This window comes from Sphaeramia orbicularis, chromosome 12 (assembly GCF_902148855.1).
Source record: "Sphaeramia orbicularis chromosome 12, fSphaOr1.1, whole genome shotgun sequence".
Taxonomy (NCBI): Eukaryota; Metazoa; Chordata; class Actinopteri; order Kurtiformes; family Apogonidae; genus Sphaeramia; species Sphaeramia orbicularis.
The window spans coordinates 40,300,645-40,323,609 of NC_043968.1; the positions used below are offsets into that span (position 1 = coordinate 40,300,645).

At 39.8% G+C, this 22,965-nt stretch overlaps 1 protein-coding gene across 1 annotated transcript in view; it reads left to right on the top strand.

Moving 5' to 3' along the window:
- LOC115429087 (membrane-associated guanylate kinase, WW and PDZ domain-containing protein 2-like) overlaps positions 1-22,965 on the top strand; it is a 145,908-nt gene that overhangs the window by 32,776 nt on the left and 90,167 nt on the right. The window contains exons 6-8 of the mRNA XM_030148336.1: positions 5-304; positions 1,163-1,345; positions 7,077-7,757. Of these exons, the coding sequence (XP_030004196.1) occupies positions 5-304; positions 1,163-1,345; positions 7,077-7,757 (1,164 nt within the window). The remainder of the gene's footprint in view (positions 1-4; positions 305-1,162; positions 1,346-7,076; positions 7,758-22,965) is intronic.

A 22,965-nucleotide genomic window follows, 5' to 3' on the forward strand; every position in this document is an offset into this window, starting at 1 on the left:
CCAGTGGAAGATGCCAGCCCCTTTGCAACCCTCCCCAGATCCTTCCTTGCTCAGGTCAGCCCTGCGCCTGAGCGCTGCCACAGTCTTGGCGACCTCTCCCGCTCGCCAACTACAGGTCGCAGGGCCGCTGCGTACAACACATCCTCCTCCGCCAACGTCTCCCCACTCCGGCGTGTTCTGACTCGCCGGATGAATATGTGCCCCCATCAGCAGCAGCAGCAGCAGCAACCACTTCCCACCTCCGCCTGCACTGTGGTGCTAGAGCAGCCTGTCTGTAGCCCCTTCTCCCTGTGGCACTTTGTCAGTAAGTAGGCCAAGGCAGAAGCAAAGAAGGCTGACTGTCGTTCTCATGGCTGCCTGCGCTCGTTTGACTTACTGTAAGCATGCTAGCTTGCAAGTGAGCTTTCCCCTTGAGGCAGCTGAAGGATTGGTGTGGTGATCGTGTACCATGACACGTCTTATCGCCTGGCATAAGCAGACACAGAGTGTAATCACTCAGTCTATGTCTGGACCAGTGACAGCAAAAGGATGTAAACTAGCACGCTATCCACGTCTCCTTCTGAGGTGAAAAGATTGGAGATTTAGTTAAGTGTGACTAAGCTTGCTGGCTGAGATCCTTTCATTCCTCAAATGACACCCCTCCTCCAAAAATCTCCCATCTCTCCCTCCTGCAGAAATCTCCCAGTTCTTTCCTAGCTGTCCTGAGCATCTTCTCTTGGATCTTATCCCTGATTGGCAGCATGTCATTTTCTGAGTTTGCTGCTTCCCTGGTAGCCTTGGGACTGAAGAATTGCGTCATTGACCTGCACCCTTTCTGCCCACCATATCCCAGCATGGGACACAGGAACGGACAATGGTTTGGTATATTCGAGATTCATAGGGAAGGGTTTTGCATTTCTAGTTGGCACGGGAGCAAACCTGTTCAACCCCACCTGCACCTTTCAGCATCACAGCCCCACCTCTTTCCAAGTTTTGCAGTTAATATTATACCCTGCCAGTTTTCCTGCAGCTACACCCATATCTTTAATGGACAAGCTTCACCTGTGCCCCCACCCATGAGCACCGCCCTGCACCAGCTTTAAAGGTCCCTCCTGTCTTTGCTTTGAAGGCCTCACACTGATATTTGTATATTTGTAATTTATTATGTCTGTGTTGTTTATAGAGAAGCCACTGTTCACGCGGGATCCGACTCAGCTGAAAGGCAGTTTCTTATCCACATCACTCCAAAAGAGCAACATGGGCTTTGGCTTCACCATAATCGGAGGGGACGAACCTGATGAATTCCTGCAGGTTAAGAGCGTTATCCCTGATGGGCCTGCTGCAGCAGATGGAAAGATGGCCACAGGTAAGCCTCAGGCATGGATGAAACACAGCCTGAGAACCAGTCAAACCAAGCAGACAAACAAAAACACATTTTTAGCCTGTATTCATGGATGGTTACTTACTTTACAAATTACATTTGCTCTCATAGTAAAGTATGTTTTCGAGATTTAGATACTTTTAATGTTATTTTATTTTGCTTAACTATGTTTATCTTGAGGTACAATATATTATGTTTAAATTACCAGTGTTACATTAACAAAAGTTACATAATCTGTCGCTATTAACAAAATGTTGGGAAATAATTTTATAAGCCAAGATAGTGAGCCTGTTGTTCATCCTAGGTAAAGATGGAAATGATGTCAGAGAGATGAAGTAGTGTAAAAACAAACTGATGCAAAAGACATAAATTACTCTGAATCCCAGTCATGTGAATAAGAAGAAATTCCTTGGTCTCATTTAAAGGACTGATTCTTTTTTAGTTGCTGTCAGATTTGATAGAGGATATGTGTAGGACTATGAATGATGTGAAACAACACTGTAGTATAACCAGACACTATGAAAACAGTTTTTACCAATATTACATTTTATTTATTTATTTATTTATTTTTTCTATTTTTTTTTTAGGAGATTTTTGCAGAAGTAATTCGAATGTCACCATAGTAACAGTACTTGTACTCAATTCAGTGTTGTTTCCTGCCTGGCACCTTAAAAGACATTCACCACAATGATGCATGTGTATTGGAACTACTGACTTGCATGCAAACAACAAATTCAGAATTTGCAGTCATTCCCAAAACTAATACATCGATTTTTGTAAAGGTTTCACTTTTTAATCACTCCAAATATATCCACAAATAACATGGTTTCAAGCCTCACGTTTGTCATTTGTAAGCAGTGTAGCCTTCACAGAAGCAAATTCAAGTAAATGAGGTACAGATATTTACACACAAAGATGTATATGCAGTACACAGTGGACTTTATGAACCTTTATGTGATGAAATAGCTATAAGTCAGTTCACAGATAAACACACACACTATGCACCACTACAACTATGCACCACTACAACTATACACTACACTGTACACATTTGGTGTGTGCATGTGTTGTATGCATGTCTTTGTATGTGGAAATGTGCAGGTGCAACTTGCCAAGCGTAAATTGTGTGTCTGTGTGTCTGTGCGTGCATTTGTGTGTGCACCATCTGCAACACTTTGCTCTTTCATTAATCATGAGGGGACTTTATGAGCTCCATAACTCCTGGCTGTGGCCACATGGGGGAGGAACTGCAGCATGTATGATCAGATACACGCAAACACGCACACACACCGGGACAGACCAGCTGTATTAAAGGTCAAGAGAACACAGTAGTGGGTTTGTCAGTGCTCTCAGTATGCAATGATGTTTTTATCTGTGGAGGCTGGAGCAAGCACAGTGCATAAAGTGGTCATTTATCACACATAAAGTAAGATGGCTAGGGAGCTTCCTTAATACTAAAATAACAGAGAGACTTTGCTTTATTAAACAGTCTATAAGACTGGGTCATCAATGTGTTGGGGTTTTGAATGTATGGGTGTATGAGCCCAAAGTATTTCCTCTGATTATAAATAAAACTTACCCTTACATTATTAGACATAAAACATTTTGTGTTTACCCCTCCTTCCTCCTATTTTCATTTAATAGTTTCATTTTTGCTATATCCAGAAATACCAAAGAAACCCCTGACACTCATTTTATGTCTTCTATTCAACTGGTCTCCATCTTTTTCTCATCCCCCTTGACATCAACCCTCAGCTCTTTATTTCTAATTACTTAAATGCATTTATCTTTGCATTTTCTGATGACAGTCATAAGTTAAAGTCAGTTTTATAACAGCTAGTGCTCGATTCAGAGAACATTAGACAAAACCAGTTTCCTTTTATCCATTGACAGTTACTGTGTAATTAAACTAATACCAGCATCTTAGATCAGACTGTTTCAAATTAACTTTAGTAATAGTCAAATATGTTATCTTTGTCTGAACTGTAATGCTTTCATCTGATTTATTTTAAACAAAAACACACTGAAATGAACTTTCAGATTTTCACTGTAGTTACAATAGATGATACTGTGCTAAAAAAAGTTATCTTTTTCAGTTTATGGTCTATGTTGAAATATGACATTGAACAATCAGTATGGTTTTTGTTCTACAGAGAAGAGGTGATAAACACAATGGCATTGTGAGAATTTTTAATTAAAAACACTTGAAGGAGAAAAATCTTAAGATGAGGCCAAACAAATCTCTTTATAATTACTCTTGCAAGTATGACACGGCTGTAATGAGTTTTGGAGTGCATGCCACTCTCTTTGGCCTGACCTTCGACAATACAAACACACTGAAATGATGGCAGCGTCTCACAAATGGTTACACCCCGCTGAGACTTTAAACAGCACCGTTATCACGGCCTTGTCTCTGCAGGGCCACAGAGACCTCGTATTTTGTCAACGGGCTGCACTCAACACTAAGCAGGGATGAATATGTGATAAAGAATAGGCAAGGATGGCGGTGTAAAAGGTGAAGTACCTGTGGGTGTGGGTCTTGCCATGAGTGTGTGTTTACAGTGAGTTGGAAGGTCAGTGTGGCAGGAGGGTTTGTGGTGAATAGAGGGAGGGCTGCGTTTTTCGTGTTGATGCCAGAATTTCAATGCGTGTGTTTGTCTGGAGTTGTGAGTTTATAGAGATCAATTCAGATGCATATTTTGTAATAATCTTGGGCAGTTTGCAGCCATGCACACTGTACCTTTCTTGCCAAAGTTTTGAGATATATTTATCTTGGATTCCTGCTGCTACAAGGAGCAATAGAGAATTTACAGATAGACTGTTTTCAAAGTGGGTGTCAATAGGTTATGTTATCAGCATACATGTTTTTTCTTGTTTAAGTAACTTCACAACAGGAAAAGGTAAAAACAGATCCAGACTAAACTCTCTCTTGTGTCAATCTCTGTCAATTTTCAACCTCTCTTAAAGGTTTGATGTGTATATTTAGTGTTGTTTAGCTGTAAAATAGCTTGTTGCAAACAGCAGAATACTTTCCAAACCTCTCCTATGGCTGCCACATAAAATGCAAAAGGCACAGCTTTGCCCATTTTCCACGACTGGTATCAGCTCCACTCGCCTTGACTTGGCACAACTTTTTTGACATTTACGATCTGATCATATAGTATTTCTAGTCCCACCTTCACCAAAGGTTCCAAGCAGGCAAAAGCAAGCCACATATGGATTTATCCATTCAGAATTGTCACTGCATCAGTATGTGTGTGTGTTATCGAGTTGCACTGTGGAATACCATGCTAAGTTAGAGAGAAATCTTTGAAAACATTGGAGCAAATTTTCAAATTGGCTGCATGTTGATAAATCGACCACAGATTTGAAGTCGAAACAAACATATTTTCACCTGGAAAAATATTAATATAATGTTTCATTTTAGAAATTATAACTCACAGATTTAAGTTTCATTCTCTTCCATTCTTGCATTGCTCATAACTACCGTCATGCTGAGCACAACATAACACAATAGTTTACACTGCATCACTGATAACTAGCCACGCTAAGTACTATGCCTGAAGGAGAAATGCTGCGTACTAGTGGCCAAACTGAGCCTAGTTATGCCTTGTCAAGTCAAGTTTAGTCAAACTGATACCAGCAGTGGAAAAGCTGCATTTGTTTGGTCTATTGGGGCTCTTTGGTTTAGGTAATATTATTACTGTGTCCAAACTCAAATAAGTTGATGACAGTGTGCCTTAATGTTGGATGCATTCTGCCATGGAAAGGAAAACAGAACTGGGATAGGAACATAATGATTCTTCAAAACTCAATCATATATATTCAAAAGCTGTGTGCATGGTCACATAGTTAGAGGTTTGAGTTATGGTGCAGCGTAGGACTATACAGCACAGGCGTTTCCTGTGTCTGTAAAATAACTTGACGCTCTCTGTCTTGCTGCTGTTCCTCTCTGCTCATAAAGAATGAGATCTGTGAGCATAGTGAGGGTGATTTGAGGTCATGACTCTATCATTTGTTTTCTGCCGCTGTGCTCTGCTATTGATTCTGACACCAGCTCTCAAGGCAAATGTCATCCACGTTTACCAAGATTAATTAAAAAGTCTCTCACGTCATGTTGCCTCAAGGTGTGAGCCCATTTTGTCAATACCAGTGGAGTATTAAAACTTGAAAAGCCACTGCTCAACTGCTACCTAAAACAGTTTACAGTAAGAGTGTGAACATCTTAGTTATGTCTCAACCTGCAGTTACCCAAGCTACTGAATGGTTAACGGTTCTCAGCTGCAACATCCAATCCAGAAAATCAATATAAATTGCCATGGTGTTTCAGTAAAAGTGTCATTGACCAAGCCATTAGTGCTTTTATAATCTCCTGTTCTTGTTTCAGGAGAATTAGATAGGATGCAGCTTAGGGTTAGTGAGGTGAGAGCCAATCACTAAGCACATGCTTTGTTTATTAATCATGAAGGATCTTTGCTTTTCACCATCTCACTCTTCCATACACACTCACAGACACCCCTGCCCTCGCTCAAAAGAACCTGTCAATTATTGCAATTAGAAAATAATTGTTTTCATTATCAACCCAGGTAATGGTGTTTGTCAGACTTTAATATGGATTGTGCATTGTGTTTTAAAAAATCTGCATGGTGCCTGCACCAGTGGAGCACAACTCACTATATTTAGTAATTTGGTTGAGGCGAAGATAAGTGTGGATGTGGAGCACTTTTGTTTGAGAACATTTAATTGTCAGCTACTTTTTATCTAGAGTGTAGTGTGTTGCAGTCAGCAAATAAAGCACTTGGTCCCATAAAAGGCAAACATTTTAGCCACTTGTCATCTGTACTATTTTACCCATGAAAGGCAGATAAGACATTATCGTTGGTCATGTTTATCTGTAGAAGTGGTTTATGGCTGGAAGGGAAATGGAGGAAGATACCAGGGCTGTACTCCACGAGGAAGCCAGAGCCTTTAATCATACAATGAGCAGATGCTCTAGCACGAGTTTTTGTAATTTGTAGTATTTATTAATATCTTGCAAATGTATCCTTTTTTTTTGCAATATCTCATTAAGCATTTCTTTCATCAGTCTTTCTGTACCTGGGATTGCTGACCATATACAAATATCACACTATCACACTGCTAGAGTAGTTAATATTTTAATCATTTTTTATTTAATGCAGTTAAACCCTTTGGCAACTATTGATTTATAATATTGATAAAGTACACCTTCCATAACAGTGTTATACACTTGTGTGATATTATGTTTTTCCCTTTACCTATGTTATCACTCTACTGTCCTGTAGTGTAAGTTGTCTTTTGTCTTCTTTCTTTTCTATCTTTCTTTTTAGTTGTAGTTTTTACCTATAACTTGAATCCAGTCAGAGGTCAGTGCCAAGAAGCATTCACTGAAGGAAACTAAAGACCAAAATATTCAATAATCAAGATCGTTTAACCTATTTTTCTTTAAGTTCCCTTCCCAGTTAAGACAATGGAGTGAAATGCTGACTACACAAACTGCTAAACATTGACGATGATGCAACTCATTATATGATAAAACTGAACTATTAGTAACAAATTATTACAAATGTCTGTGTGATTTTGATTGAGTTTTCAGACTTTTGTAATAAAATCTGGAAGTGCTGGTTTCACTTTCACTCTCTCCAGCTGTACCTACACTACCTCTCATGTTTCTCTGTGTCCTTTCTCTCCTCTTCAGGTGATGTAATTGTCTACATCAATGACGTGTGTGTCCTTGGTACCACCCACGCTGATGTGGTCAAACTCTTCCAGTCGGTGCCCATCGGTCAAAGCGTCACTCTGGTTTTGTGTCGTGGATACCCTTTGCCATACGATCCAGAGGACGCTGCCAACACTAACAATAACACCACCACCATTATCTCCCCACTGGGCATCATGGACCAGCGGCCGATCATGGTCAATGGCAGGACGGGTTACGACAACTACCTGGACTATATCTCTCGCACGGCCCGCTTCGTCGCAGACCCCACTCAAGAGCAGGTCAACGCCCAGCAACAGCTGCTCACCCCTCATCCGGGCGATACCCATTTAGACGGCTCACTTCCTCCCACCACTGGAACTACGCCCCCTGACAGCGTCTCCATGGCGTCATCAGGGGCGACCCAGGGCGAGCTGTTGTCTCTCACTATGGTGAAGGGCATGGACGGGTTTGGCTTCACAATCGCGGACAGCGCCACAGGCCAACGAGTGAAGCAGGTCCTGGAGCCTCAGGGCTGCCCGGGCCTCTTCGAGGGGGATCTGATAGTGGAGATAAACAAGCAGCCAGTGCAGGGATTCACACACACACAGGTGGTGGAGCTGCTCAAAGAGTGCGCCGTGGGAGCCGAGACCAGCCTGGTGGTTCAGCGAGGGGGAACAGGTAAGATCAGATGAGTGGCTGCAGGTAGGGACAGTTCAGCAGCAGCACATTAATCTTTCCACTTTGACTCTGTATTTGTCCTTCTATCTGCATGTGAGTTGATCTTCACCATCTTTTGCTGTTGTAGCCAAATGTGTCTGTGTGCTCGCTCTAATCCAAGTACCACAGAAACCTCTCATACAGTTCTGCAGGGTACAGCAATGGCTGACTGATACCAGCCTCCTCTCTAGTGCCCTTCCTGAAGCCATTTCATGCTGAGCAGGGATTTTACATTGAAAAATTTGCAGAGAAATTACTGAAAACTGATTTTGTAGTTTCTTGCAAACCCCTGCAGAAAACTTGTGCTGAAGAAAAAATATTCAGATGAACCTCAATGTCAGTTGATTTTCACCAGCAGAAAAATACATTTGATTATGAAATCCTTTGATCCAATATATACTATTAATTGTTGTATGCAACCTTGCTTCGACTATGACTAAGACACACAACCTGGACTGTTTGTATGCACTATTTGTGTCCCTTTGGCAATGAGTCAAGCATCTCAGAGGCGTGACATTACCAAGTACCACAAAGATGAGAATATCCTCATGAATAGCAAAAAGTTGTTTAAAAAAATAATCCCAAATAATGATCTCCCATTTTGGAGAGAAATGGCAATGGAAAATGCTCACCTCAAGCACACTGCCTGTTTCTCAGTGTTGATTGGTTCACAGTTGTTGGTGTGTTTTCTCTTGTTGATGTGTAGGGAAAATGACCACAACAGGGCTTCAGAATGCTCCATGGCCATCCCAAAAATATGATTTTTTTTTTTTTTTAACCAAAATGGAACAGTGCAACATGGAAATTCACACCATACCCACTTTGCATAGCCATCATGCAGAGGTTTGGAACTAGATTTTCTGTGTTGCTGCACCACATTTTAGCATCACACTGTTAAGAAAAGGCTTTTAGTCTTTTGTTTTATTGGTGTTGGGTAAAATGTTCTTTCACCCCATCGCTCTGCCCTACACAGGGCGAGTGATTGATAAATTTCGCTTCACTGAAGTTCATGCACAGTGCTGAGTTATTTTCAAAGCCTGTTTTTGTGTTTGTCAGATTTGCATGTATGACAAATCCTACCTTCTCCTTTCAGCTCTGAATGAATGCACCTAAAATTAAAGCATGTCAAAAGTAGTAGCCCTTTCTACACAGCTCTTCCACAAAACACTGCAAATGGCTCTGAAGTGCTTTCTCCCCACTGTTTTTCAGAACATGTGGCCCTCTGACAATCATAATTATGCACTGCACTTTGCCGTGAGTCACACATAGGGTTGTTATTTGCAGAATCAACCAGTAGCAAACTGTTCTTATGATCTTTGAGTGTGTGGCATATTGTAGATTGTGAAGACAGTGTGAAGTGTGTAGTAACATTTGTCTTGCCATCCTCAAAAACAGTAGGAACTTTGAGACAGCTCACTTGTAATGGCGATGTCTTTGAAAGAGAGGTTGCACTTACCATCATGTCTTTTCTACAGCTCCAGCGACAGGACTTTAGTTGTGTGTAAACCTGATGTGATCTTCCTGTAAAATGAGCTTGCTTTCTTATTGAATTGTCGAGTTGTGCATCTGCCAGCAATGACTCCACCAAAGCACTGACGTCGAAGATTAAAACATTAGATTTTAATTAAATCTCAAAACAGCAACAGCAGATCCTCATCAAGCCACTAGATGAGATCTGTCTTTGTAAGCTTGTTGTAAATAGTGAGACAATTCCCCTCTTTGAGTTTACCTGTCCTTGATTTGTCGTGGCTTGACATAACTGATGTAAACTGCACAGATGTTCACAGCCAAAACCACAGTGAAACAGTTTGTAGTTCTGACGTTTTCCACTTTTTGTTGTGTAATGTCACATACCAATCATAATGCCAACTGCCTGGCGCCACAGACGCCACTGAGACTCGCCCACAAAGGTCAGCAGCGTCCTCTGAATAGATTGATTGCCATTTTGATTCTTTATTAGGCTGCCTGTGTCTGTCAGTGAGCTGAAAGCCAACAAGCAGAAAGAATATGATCAGAGGCAAAGATTCCGATTATAGTGAAATGGGTGGTGTACAGGATGGAGGACCCAAATGTAACACACTCAGATAAACACTTCCAAAAGTTTTATTGAAATGTTACACAGGTAACGATCAGGCTGTGGGAGAGCTCAGGAGGTGTGATGCTCAGATTTGAAGAGTCACAACCACAGAGAAGGCATGTTGCACCGCTTTATGTAATAGTGGTGCAATATGTAATAATGTAATACTTTTTCACCTCATTATGTAATAACGCCACATTTTATAATAACATGCCACATTTTGGAATAAAATTTTTCAATGCATTTTGGAATAAACTTTGCCGCATTTTGTAATAATGTATTACATATTCCAACAGTTATTACAAAATGTGGGTATAGCACTTTTTTTAATAAAGGAAATGTAATAATTTGGTGCATTATGTAATAAATCATCAAGATTGATTCCTTGATTGGAAAAACCATAATACCAGCGGAACGTTAAGCATTCCAGCTTAATTATAATTCATTTTAAAAAAACTAGTAGGATGTTTCATTGATTAAACCTAAACCAAATGTAACTGTATTCATTATAATGGAGAATGTGTTTGCAAACTAGAGACAAAAGCTGCAATAATTAAGTATTACTGACAAGAAACTTACTGGTGTACTGAAATTTGGAAGACACATTACATTTAAGTTATAAAATGCTGTAAAGTTTATTACAAAATGCGTTCAAGAATTTTATTACAAAATGCTGCATTATTACATAATGAGGTGAAAAATTATTACATATTGCACCATTATCACATAATACGGTGCTACAAGGCAGCTCCCTCACTGAGGAGATGCAGAAAACTCAGATGTGGAAAGAAACACCGGGGCTCAGGGAAACCAAGACCAGTAAGCGCCACGCCATCACAGGCAGAAGACAGAACAGGAAAAACGAAGGCAAATCTCGTAGTCAGGTTTGGAAGGTGGGTCGGCTTACCACGGCAGAGATGAGGAAACATGAACAGAATCAGATGGGGTCGGAGCCAAGAAGTCATGCAGGAACAGAGCGCTGGAGAGTCAGGCATGATCAGTTGAACTAGAGCTGCATATATGCTGGCCAGCTGATTTGGCACACCTGTGAACAACAGGTGGAGAGGGTGGGTGCTGATGAGGGAGAGGACGGCAACTGGGGGTCCCAGGTGAAACTGTAGCTGATGAGGTGTGGCAAAGTGAAGGAGAAGACAGCTTTGAAACAAACTGTGACATATAGGAGAGACAACAGAGGAAGGACTGTAGAAGCCAATAATGTAATAACAGCCGATAAGGTAATAAATTTGCTATTTGCTATTTTTAAAATGTAATAGGCCAATAATGTAATATCTGGCCAATAACGTAATGAAAGTCCTGAACCGATAACATAATAACTTTTGGCCAATAACGTTATAACTTAATGGCTGGTTATTTTGTTATTGGCCAGGTAAAAAAAAAAATTCTTTGCAAATGTAATAACTGAGCCAATAACGTCATAAGTTATAACTTTATTGGCCAAAAGCTATTACATTATTGGTTCAGGACTTTTATTATGTTATTGGCCAGATATTACATTATTGGCCTATTACATTTTAAAAATAGCAAATTTATTACATTATCGGCTGTTATTACATTATTGGTTGTTATTACATTATTGGCTTCTACAAGGACTAAATATAGTTTGATGTGGTACTGGGGTTATTGGGTCTGTAATCCAATTATCAGAATTTAGTCTTAAAGTGTTTAAATATGTTGTGTTTAAATATAAGGTTAGGACTTCAATGTTAAGTGAGTTGGATTTATAGGATCTAACTGCATAAATGGGATATAGTTGGTATTTTATTTGGAATAATAATAATAATATAGATATTTTATCAGGGTATAACAATCTCGAAATAGCAGTAGTCTTGTTTTTATTACTGTAGAATGAGCCTTTACATATACAGGGTGGGGAAGCAAAATTTACAATGAACATTTAGTTGTTTTTTCTCAGCAGGCACTACGTCAATTGTTTTGAAACCAAACATATATTGATGTCATAATCATACCTAACACTATTATCCATACCTTTTCAGAAACTTTTGCCCATATGAGTAATCAGGAAAGCAAATGTCAAAGAGTGTGTGATTTGCTGAATGCACTCGTCACACCAAAGGAGATTTCAAAAATACTTGGAGTGTCCGTAAAGACTGTTTATAATGGAAAGAAGAGAATGACTATGAGCAAAACTATTACGAGAAAGTCTGGAAGATACTATTAAAGAAGAATGGGAGAAGTTGTCACCCGAATATTTGAGGAACACTTGCGCAAGTTTCAGGAAGCGTGTGAAGGCAGTTATTGAGAAAGAAGGAGGACACATAGAATAAAAACATTTTCTATTATGTCAATTTTCTTGTGGCAAATAAATTCTCATGACTTTCAATAAACTAATGGGTCATACACGGTCTTTCAATCCCTGCCTCAAAATATTGTAAATTTTGCTTCCCCACCCTGTACAGAGGGAGTAGGTCCTCTTCAGTGTGTCCACAGAAAAAAAAAAAAGGCTCATCTTTTGCATTATGCCCTGACAAAGACTGTGTAGTCAAAACTCACTGACGATGGTGTCCCTATTATTGTTAGTTTTATCACTATTTTTGAGTGCTTTGGATTTGTTTCAGGCTGTTGTATTTTTGCACAACTTCCGTTTTGACCACCCCCCCCTTTTTTTTTTCCAACTCTTTTTTGCCCTTTGTCACTTTCATCTCATTTGGGTACAAATTAAATATGGTCATTTGATTTTGATTTCAGGTCTATATCATATTCATCAACAAAGATAAGGTGAAATGTGGCTTAAAATGTTTGATCATTGTCTTAAAAAGTCTCAAATGTCACTCATTGATCCCTTACATGTTCTCTAGTAAAACACACAGTAGAGGTTAAAAGTTTCCAGCCACTGTCTTCAAAATCGTCAGTCTCTCAACACACACAAACAGACATACACACTCCTCCCATCTGTGCAGATTGCTAAGAGTGAAGCGCTCTCGCCATCTGTCCGGGGTCTTCACTCACAGCAGAGCTTTAGAAGGTCGAAGCGAGCACTCCTGTCTAAAAAGCCGCCTGTTGGCCCGTGGAGAGAACGGCAGCCTTATTTACATGCTATATTTCTCTCATTATTCCAAAACTGGATATGGCTTAGCTCCACTACACAACAATACTCCAGGGTGCAGTGTCACATCTGTTTGCATTGATTTCCTGTGACATGACAAGCTGTGGGTGCTTGAGGTGAAAAAAGCGTCAGTGCCACCCAGTCTGCAGTTACAGTATCATGGCTGCATATGTCACAAATATGTGTGGAAATAAGTAAAGCTAAGAGAAGATGCCAGCATATTAAATATTTCTCAGTGTGATTAAAGACATCTCCTAAGAGTATGTTTTGGATTTAACTAGGAAAACACAGTCAGACGTTAAGCTCATTAAGATCAGAGACTTCACACACTCCTGGGAGACAATGGTCACAATAAGGCTTTGAATTTTTTTTCCCTGTAAATGTTTTTATTCATGATGCAGGTAAACAAGGAGCAGAGCAACTCCACAGGAAACCACACATCCAGATTATTTATGTGGTAAAGCTAAGGTTCTGTTATTTTTGTTAAGATGTTATATTCATTTGTTGGATTTTACCTCTGTGGTTTTTCCTGTTGTTAAAATAGAAAATTATAGCGAGGCGTTGTTATGAACACTACAGTTGCACAAAGTATTCGTCAACAGATTGATTCACTGATAAGTACTTACTCAATTTGTTTACAGAATGCTAGACTTACTTTCATTTATATAGCATCGTATCAAACACAGATGCAGCCCATAGTGCGTCACATAACAAAATTTAAGGAACGCATTAAAAAGAGCAGTAACAATAATATAAAATTCAACCACATCAAAAACTATAATAAAAACAATCCAAGATGAACAAAATCAAATGTCAGTTCCAATCAATGTCTAAAATATATATATATATTAAGAAAATAAAAAATAAAAAGCAAAACACCACCAAATTAAAAAGATCCAAGATCAGCCTGAGGAAGACGATTAATATTGTTTTCCTTTTTTTAAAATTCAATCTTAAAGTTTGTTACTTTACATGCACATTGACCCACTAGTGTCAAATACATGTTTTTTTTATTATCCATAACTAACTGATCAGGCCAGATGCTTGTTGCTTCCAGTCAAAATGTGAGCATTTTATGATGTTTCCTGTTTTATAGGACCGCAAATTAAAGTGATAAGACAAAATGACCACTTCAGAGTTGTATGTTTATTTTAGTGTATTTGGACCCACTGTGTTCAGATATACAGACAAAAATAATGAAGTGATAAACTGATTAAGTAATACTGAAGACAGATTATGAACTTGTCCATTAAAACTCCATATGTCAAACTGTTGCAATTCTGTACTTACGTAGTACTAGAATCAGTGTTTTATGAATTATATTTCCTTACATTTGAGAAACAAACAAGTGTAGGCTTTTCTTTTCAGGTTGAAGTGTGACCTGCATTTGACTCTCAGCTGTTCTAAGATCTGAGGTGCAGCTGATTCCCTTTCACACCTAACGTCCTCAGAGAGCCCCGCTCCAAGCGTTTAGCCAAGCTATTACCAGTCGTAATAAAACTGTCACCGTGCTGCTGGAGTGATGCACCACCTTTTAACACACCACAATTTGGCCCCATCCTCAGGACCACTGGACATTGGCCACAGTCTAATTGAACCCACCGTGTCTCTTGTTAAGGACACCACTAGTCAGTAAAATTAATTCAGAGGCGACCGACTGATGACATCACCAAACCACTCTCATGCATTTCTTCAAATATTTGCCAGTTCAAGGAAAAGCACAAAGCTCATCACTTTTTCTGAAAAACAGGATATGCGAGCACTGAGAGCTGACCGGGTTTACAATTATGCGTATTTCTACATGACTGAATTATCATTATCCTGCAGACGGAGTTTGCACTTCACAGGAGGGACACACAAACACACTCATACTGCATTGAAGGAAAGCAGACAAGGGTTTCCACCTTCATAACTCCATCATGTTTCTTACTCCCACAGCCAGAGTCCAACAGGTTGCTTTCCCCCGTTGCTATGACGACACACTCCTAATGTCCAGCAGTAAAACAAAATCACAAGTGACTGTGTGAGGGCGGAGGTGGTCCACAGTTGGAGCCTCATCAGTAATTACAGTCGTCCATGTAGATTTCTCTCTCTCACATGCACCTTCTGTGTATGCCTTAGATCTTTAACTGCACAAGAATAAATGCACATATATGCAAACATGTACAAAGGAGACAAAGGAGGGGAAAGTGATGAAACTGAGTCACTGAAGTAGAAACATAAATGAGATTAGAGCGCAGAAATAATGGGCAGGTAATGTAACTACAGAGTGAGAAATGAAATGGGAGAGAGGCGGAGTTTTGCAGTCTGTGCTCAGTGAAGCTCCTCTGCCTCGACTTGGTGTTGTCATGGACACAGCAAAGACTGAAGCAGCGGCTTATTGTTAAAATGCAGAGCGTACACATGGCTTTTCGGCAGTGCATTATTACCACATCCATTTTAAGGTTTATGTTGTATGTTATGTTAATGTTTATTACATGGGGCAAAGAGGTTATATTATCAGTCCTGTTTATCTGTACACCACCGCAAATACCACTGCACTGTCTGCTGTGAAAGTTAATAAGAATAGAGCATTGGCAAAAGATAAACTCCCAAAAATCTGGAGCACATCCGTAAGAATGGGTGAAAGCTAGAAATGTTTTATCGGCTGCTTTTTGTAGCATTTTTGCTGTTTTGTTGAATTATAGTACTGTAATTCTAGTGAACTTTGGCTGAGGTATGCACTCTTCCATTTAACAAAAGAAGAACCTTCTCATGGCATTGAGCACACTTTAAATTTTGCAGCACAGCTTCAGATTTTCCTTTTTCACTTTAAAGTTTTAGTTCAAACAAAAAAAGCCTTAAGAATAAGCTGTAACAATAGATTCATGTCTGTGTAGGAGACCAGTGCAGCATCCCACATGTTCATCCTTTTTAGTAAGAGAAAATGCTCGCTGAGTGCATTTGCTCATAATTCAAGACTTTCTTCTTTCAAGTAGATTCATTAACTCATTATTTCAGCCATGTCATATTTACACCAAGGCTGATATCAGTTTGGATTACCACTGCATGTCACCTCATTTGTTCATATATTCATAATCATTTGTTGATGGAGTTATTTTGTTTGGCTTTATCCAGTCAGTAGTGAATGATGTGTCCCTTTCATGGAGTTGTTCTATTAGTTATTGGGCCATTCGTCAACAAAAAAATGTTCACCTCATGATAAAACCATGAACAGCTGCATCATTCACACCACCATGGCCTCTTTTGGCTGCTATTTTTCATCAGTTTTATTTTAAGAGAAGGCTTTGAAGTGTTACTAAATAATAAAACATGTTTGTTGAGCTGCAGACAGAATCATATGAATCAACGCTAATGAATCATAGCATCAATGTAAGTGACGGTGCACATAAAAATCGATTAATATGTTAAATCTGCATTTTGTATGTGAGAGCAACTCCTCACATCCCCTTTGAAAAGAATTGCCACTAAAAAAATTGGTGTTTCCACCAAGGTTATTATCGTTAACGAAAAGTAGCGAAATGACAACAACTAGAATTGTAAAGTCATTTTCATTAAATTAAATAAATAAAAACTAGAATTAAAAGAAGAAACAATAACTACAACATATAACTAAAATTATTTTTTAAAATTGTGCATAAAATTCCCTTTGTTTTCGTCTGTCAATATCGGATTGATATGAAATTGATTTATTTTGCTCGAGCAATTTTAGCTAGCGGCATCATACAACACTTCACAGTCTGTCACTTCTCGTCACTTGTCGTTTAGAGTCGTCTTCTCGTCCCCACTCTACCTGGCAACATGGAGACTAAAGTTGGGAGAAAGCGGAGTCCTTTATGGGATTTCTTTGAATACGACGGCGAGGAAAATAAAAGATATGAAAAAACTAAAACTAATACTAAAACTAAGCATTTAGAAAAAAACGAAAACTAATAAAAACTAGCAAACCTGCTCTAAAAACTAATAAAAACTAACTGAATTAGAGAGAAAAAAGTCAAAAGTTAATAAAACTAAATTATAATGAAAAATCCAAAACTATTATAACCTTAGTTACCTCCGCCAAGGAGGTTATGTTTTTGCCAGGGTTTGTTTGTTTGTTTGTTTGTTTGTTTGTTTGTCTGTCCGTTAGTGTGCAACATAACTCAAAAAGTTATGGACAGATTTGGATGAAATTTTCAGGGTTTGTTGGAAATGGAATGAGGAAGAAATGATTAAATTTTGGTGGTGATCGGGGGTGGGGGGGCCCACGAGGGGGGGCCACTGATCGTTAGTGTGCAACATAACTCAAAAAGTTATGGACAGATTTGGATGAAATTTTCAGGGTTTGTTGGAAATGGGATAAGGAAGAAATGATTACATTTTGGTGGTGATCGGGGGTGGGGGGGCCCACGGGGGGGGGCCACTGATCTGCCTTGGCGGAGGTCTGCGCTCTCCGAGTGCTTCTAGTTTCCACTTTTATTCAGAGATGTTTAGTCCACGTGTCCTTCAGTCAGATTCTACAAAGCTTCCTTTATTTTTCAAAGTGTAGAACTTGAGCCTTTATATCATTCTATTCATAACTAGAAAAGCACTCTGAGAGCGCAGACCTCCGCCAAGCGCAAAAATTCCCCACATAATCGGTGATACAAATCCTACGTTTATTTTTTAAAATAAAATCCACCTTCTGGATCAGATCTGGATCAGCCTTTGAAATGTGATAGAGGACCCCATTGTCAATTCCTGAGTTAAATTTCATGAGTTTTGGTCAATAATTAAGCGAGATATTGGGAAACGAAAATTTTGACCCCATTTACCACAATGTTAACGAAAATTTCAAAGTGATCCAGAATCCAGGATTTCTTCCGGATCACCCCCAAAAGTTAATCATTTCTTCCTTATCCCATTTCCAACAAACCCTGAAAATTTCATCAAAATCTGTCCATAACTTTTTGAGTTATGTTGCACACTATCGGACAGACAAACAAACAAACAGACAGACAAACAAACCCTGGCAAAAACATAACCTCCTTGGCGGAGGTAACCAGGACAGTGATTTTTTTTCTTGTAAAACCAGTGCTTGGATCAGGGAATTTGTTAGTTTGAGTCAAAAACATTGTATTAAACACCATAGTGACGAAACAGCACATGCTGCTGAATTGCTGTTTTTGTTGGGGATGTTTGTAGGTTTAACAGCACTACAGGGATTCAGTGGGAAAGCACTGTATGACAGTAGGAAAAAGCTGTGAAAATATTCTAAATGTAGCAAACATGTAAATGGATACTAATTTTTAGGCAGGCCTTTTGTAGGGGTGGTAAAACCAGAACAAAAATGACCTTTTCAGAGCCTTGTACAGTTCTGCATAAGTGTCTTGTGATTCTCTGTCAGACAGATGTTCCTGAAGTACACATACACACCTGCACGTTCAAACATGGATCACCTCTGCCTGTTTTCTGACTTTGTAGCAGTTTTCAGAATCATGTTGTGTGTGAAGTTAGGTCTAAAATGGGGTTAAAGGTACACTTTTAGATGTTTTGATTTCTCACTATATTTTGGTTGCATTTTCTCTGCTGTATTTTCCCTCTGTTACATTAAGATTCCCTGTTACGTCCACCCATTATTCAAGCTTTTTAACAGCCTGTAGATTGGGGTGTCAAACTCATTTTAGTTCCGGGGCCACATTCAGCCCACTATGATCTAAAGCAGGTTGGACCAGTAAAATAATAGAATAATAACCCAGAGATAATGACAACTCCAAATTTGTTTGTTTGTTTTAGTGCAAAAACATTAGAATTACATTTTGAAAAGGTTTACAATAACAAACTATCCTTAAACAAAAAATGTGAATAACCTGAACAATCGGATATTTTTAAAGGAAATTGAAAGCAATATTATCAATATCATGCCTCAGCTTATCACTGACACATGTGCATTACAACTTACAGATCCCAGTGGATCTACAAAGGCACAAAGCATTTAGCAACAGGTACCTGGAACTGAAAAAAGTAGTATTTAATTTTAGGATCAAAACAACTTGTTAAGACTCAGTGACAGCCTTGACTGTTAATGTCTTCTGTGTCATTTTTGCACTTTGTAGATTCATCCCATTATTCTTTATCTGCAAAATAGTGACCTTTTGCAGATAAAGACTACATCTGACTCATACTTCCTCAATACTTAGCTAGTCTCTTTCATTTCTGGGTGTTTTACAGTAGTACGTTACTAGAATAGTGCAAATGAACATTAACATTTACTCGCCCACTCATTCTTTAACAGCTCTTAGTGTGTTGTTTATGTTCCTCCTGGCATGTGCTCCAGCTCTACAAAGAGTTTGTCATCTGAGATGGGACAGCAGGGCTGAGCTGACCGCCTCTTCACTGGCCAGATATGAAGCTATTCATGATCAAACTAACCAGTCAATTAAGCCCTATCACCATGAAAAAGTCCATACTGGTGATAGTTATGATATTTAGCCATCCCTTGAATCCCAGTTTGACTCCCCAGCCATTTTTGTCCAACAAATGGGCACTCTGTCTCTCATCACTGGTAATTATAGTGCTTGTGTGTGCAAAGCAGCGTTTGCCTGTGTGTGCATGGCAGTCAGCCTCATTAGTGGCTATCTAGACCATTAACAGGCTGTGTCCTGGTTGCCACACCAGTAGAGACACAGGACTGTAATTAGCTGCAGAGTTTGGGCTCGTTCACACGTGCACATTTATTTATCTTCTGTTAATATGCCGCATCACCCTCTCTCAACCACTACCCCCCACACACACACACACACACACACACACACACACACACACACACACACACGCTGAACCACATAGTTTGAGTCACACAGGTTGTACACAAACCTATACAACAGGTAGACACTATATGCCATTCTTGCAAAAACTTATGAAACAGCTTTCTTGTTTGACCTTTCACCTGAGATCATGAATGAACCTGAAGCAGGGTTCCTACGCAAGTATGGAAAGTATGGAAAAGTATGGAACTTGATTTTATACATTTCCAGGTCTGGAAAAGTATAGAAAATGGAAACAAATGTATGGAAAAATATTCATGTTTCCTAGATTGTTACTACTGTTCTATTTTCTAAAACATAAAATTATGAATATCTAAAAAAAAGAAATGGATCGATCTGTTTTTTTAAGGTGCTTGCTAGCACCGCTAAAATGTGTGTGTGAGAACACATACAATAGGCTACCCGTCCCAGTAAACATTTGGGCAGATTGACAAGTTGAATACCCAGCCTTCTGCTCTTATCCTCCTCCAACCCAGGGGTCGTCAAGTTTCGCTGCTGCTTCGACGGACAGAGATGTCCACACACTGTTGGTGAGCGAGCTCTTCAACATGCCTTGTAAGATCGTTGGCAGAACTCATAATGGGTAGGTCTAAAAGGCTGGTCTAAAAACCAAACAGACCTGAGGTGAAGGTCCACTTTGTAAAGAAAGAGGAGAAGAAGAAGAAGAGTTTGATTCACTGAGCCTCTTCCAGCCTCCCAGGGAATCAGTGTGTAATGAGACAGTGATTCATTGGATGTGTGTGTGCAAGACAGAATAGTTGGAAACAAAAGAGAGAAAGAAGAGGAGGAGGAGGGCAAGAGAGTGATGAGTTTGGTTTTCTGCCAGCAGATCACAGACTGTCAGCCATGTTCGCACTTACAGCTCTGTCCCCGCCATCGCCGCCCCAGACCTGGATCAGCTGCTCGCCAGGGATCGATGGCCCAGGAAGACAGCCAAGGGCTTTGTGCATGAAGGGCAAGACGCTGAGATCGAATCATAGCAGAAACAGAAGGAGTTAAACCAGGCCAAAGCTGTGGCCGCAGTGTCTTTGGAATGACATCACAGGAGCAGACGTTAGTGTTGTATGTGTGGGAGGAGCAGAATTACTAACCTTGGTTTCCTCTTGGTTTTGGAGTTTTAGAGATTTAACAGAACAGAGTGGTGATTATATATATTGTATGAGCATGTTTAAGCAAATTATGCTGTTTCAAGTTTTAACCTGATGCATACTGAGCCATGTAGCTTTTAAATAATTTATTTTCCACACAGCTACAATGCAGATGGTTTTTAAGGTCAACATGGATCGGACACTTAGAAAGGAAGTGCATACAATCCATTTTCTGCTCATGATGTTATCTGATGTGAAGCTGCCAGCATCCCCCATGAAACAGTAATACATATTCATAAAGGGTTATCATCGGCTCATTTAAATAATTGAGGGGCTAGTGTTAGCTTCTTGTTGGAAAATTAAAGAGATCTGTGTTTTTGAGTGGGTGAACAAACGTAGTATTGTGTGTATGTGTGTGTGTGTGTGTGTGTGTGTGTGTCTCGCAGGTTTCTGTTCATTATTTATTCAGTCAATGTTACTTATCAGTGTTTTGCAGTATTTTTTCTCTTCCAGTGTTGCTAATTTTGTTAGAACCAGTGACACAAGACTTGGACCCAAATGCACAACCAACAGACAGGAATAAAGTTAAAGAGTGTTTATTAAACACGGACAAAATTAACAGTTCACAAAAAGGTTTCGTTAAGGAGTCTTCGCAGGTCAGACTGTGTGAATTCGTCACGGCGTCCGAGACCAGCAAGGGAAACTCTCTGCCCGGGTCGGGAGCACACGAGGGTAACCCGACTAGGAGGAAACAGAGGAGAGTCAGGGGACAGACCAGGTCATACACAGAGGATCCAGAAAACAGGCAACGGTACATGGGGATAAAGCAAAGCACTAACCGTGAGTCCAGGCAAAAGTCGAAAACCAGTGAGGCAGAATCAGGCAGAGGTACAGACAGGGATCAGGCAGGCTCAGAAGACGAGGAACAAACCGGGTCAGGAACGAACAGACAGGCAGACGAACAGGTTCAGAGAATCGCTGGTAAGTATACACAACACAAGGAAGGAATACGAACTGGCACAGGACAGGGGAAAACACAGGGCTTATATACACAGAAGGGAGGGAAGACAATGAGACACAGGTGGAACAAATCAGGGCGGAGACAGGTAATTAACACAGGTGAAACAATCAGGGAGAGGAAGCAAAGACACCAGACATGACACAAGAGGAGGATTAACAAAATAAAACAGGAAATGACACACAAGACAGACAAAACATACAAGAGTCCAAGTACTGATATGACAAATTTGTGATATGGTAAAAATTGTGTAAGTAAAGATGAGCGTGAAAGTACCTTTTCACGTGTCATTTAATTCAGGGATAACAACAAGTTTCTTAAAGTTTAAAGGGTGACTGTAGCTCAGTTGTTAGAGCGGGACGTCCAATGACCAAAGGGTCGGCAGTTTGAATCCTGGCTCCGACTGTCCATGTGTTGGAATGTCCTTGGACAGGACACTGAACCCTACATTGCTCCCAGGGTCTGGTATGTGGGAATGGGTGAATGTGAGGTCTTCTAAAGCGCTTTGGGCACCATGAAGGTGTAGAAAAATGTGTGTTGGAGTTTTCCAATAATATACGTTTGTGGTTTAGAAAAAAGTCATCACTCCATGTTATCAACCCCATGATGTACAGTTTAGTCTACATTGCGACAGCGAAAACCATCATTTTTGTGCACCTACATGAAGTGAACAAACTTATCAATTCACTTGGTCCTGTCCAGTAGAAGTATCTGCTCTCCTGTTTCCGCCTACCCCTACTCCTCCAGATCATTTCTGACTCTAACCGGTCAGACTGGGTGTGAAATTGTCTTTGTCTGTCAAACAATAACTGCACCTGAAGTAAACAGCCTACCAGTTACTTATGCAGATCATAAGTCAAACTGTGTTAAAAGGATTATTCATCAATCTAAGCAGGTCTGACAACATGACAGGAATGGCACTAATAATAGTAATAATCATCATCATCTTATTTGTTTAGAGCTTTTCTAAATCCATGCATGATGCTGAAGGTCTGTGAGATAGGATTGGGAATTAAAAGCTTTGATTTTTAGCTGAATGTCCTGTGGGGTTGGGAGCCAGTTGAGGTTCTGAAGGACCAGGACGATGTAGTCATGGGAACAGGTACAGGTTGCAGG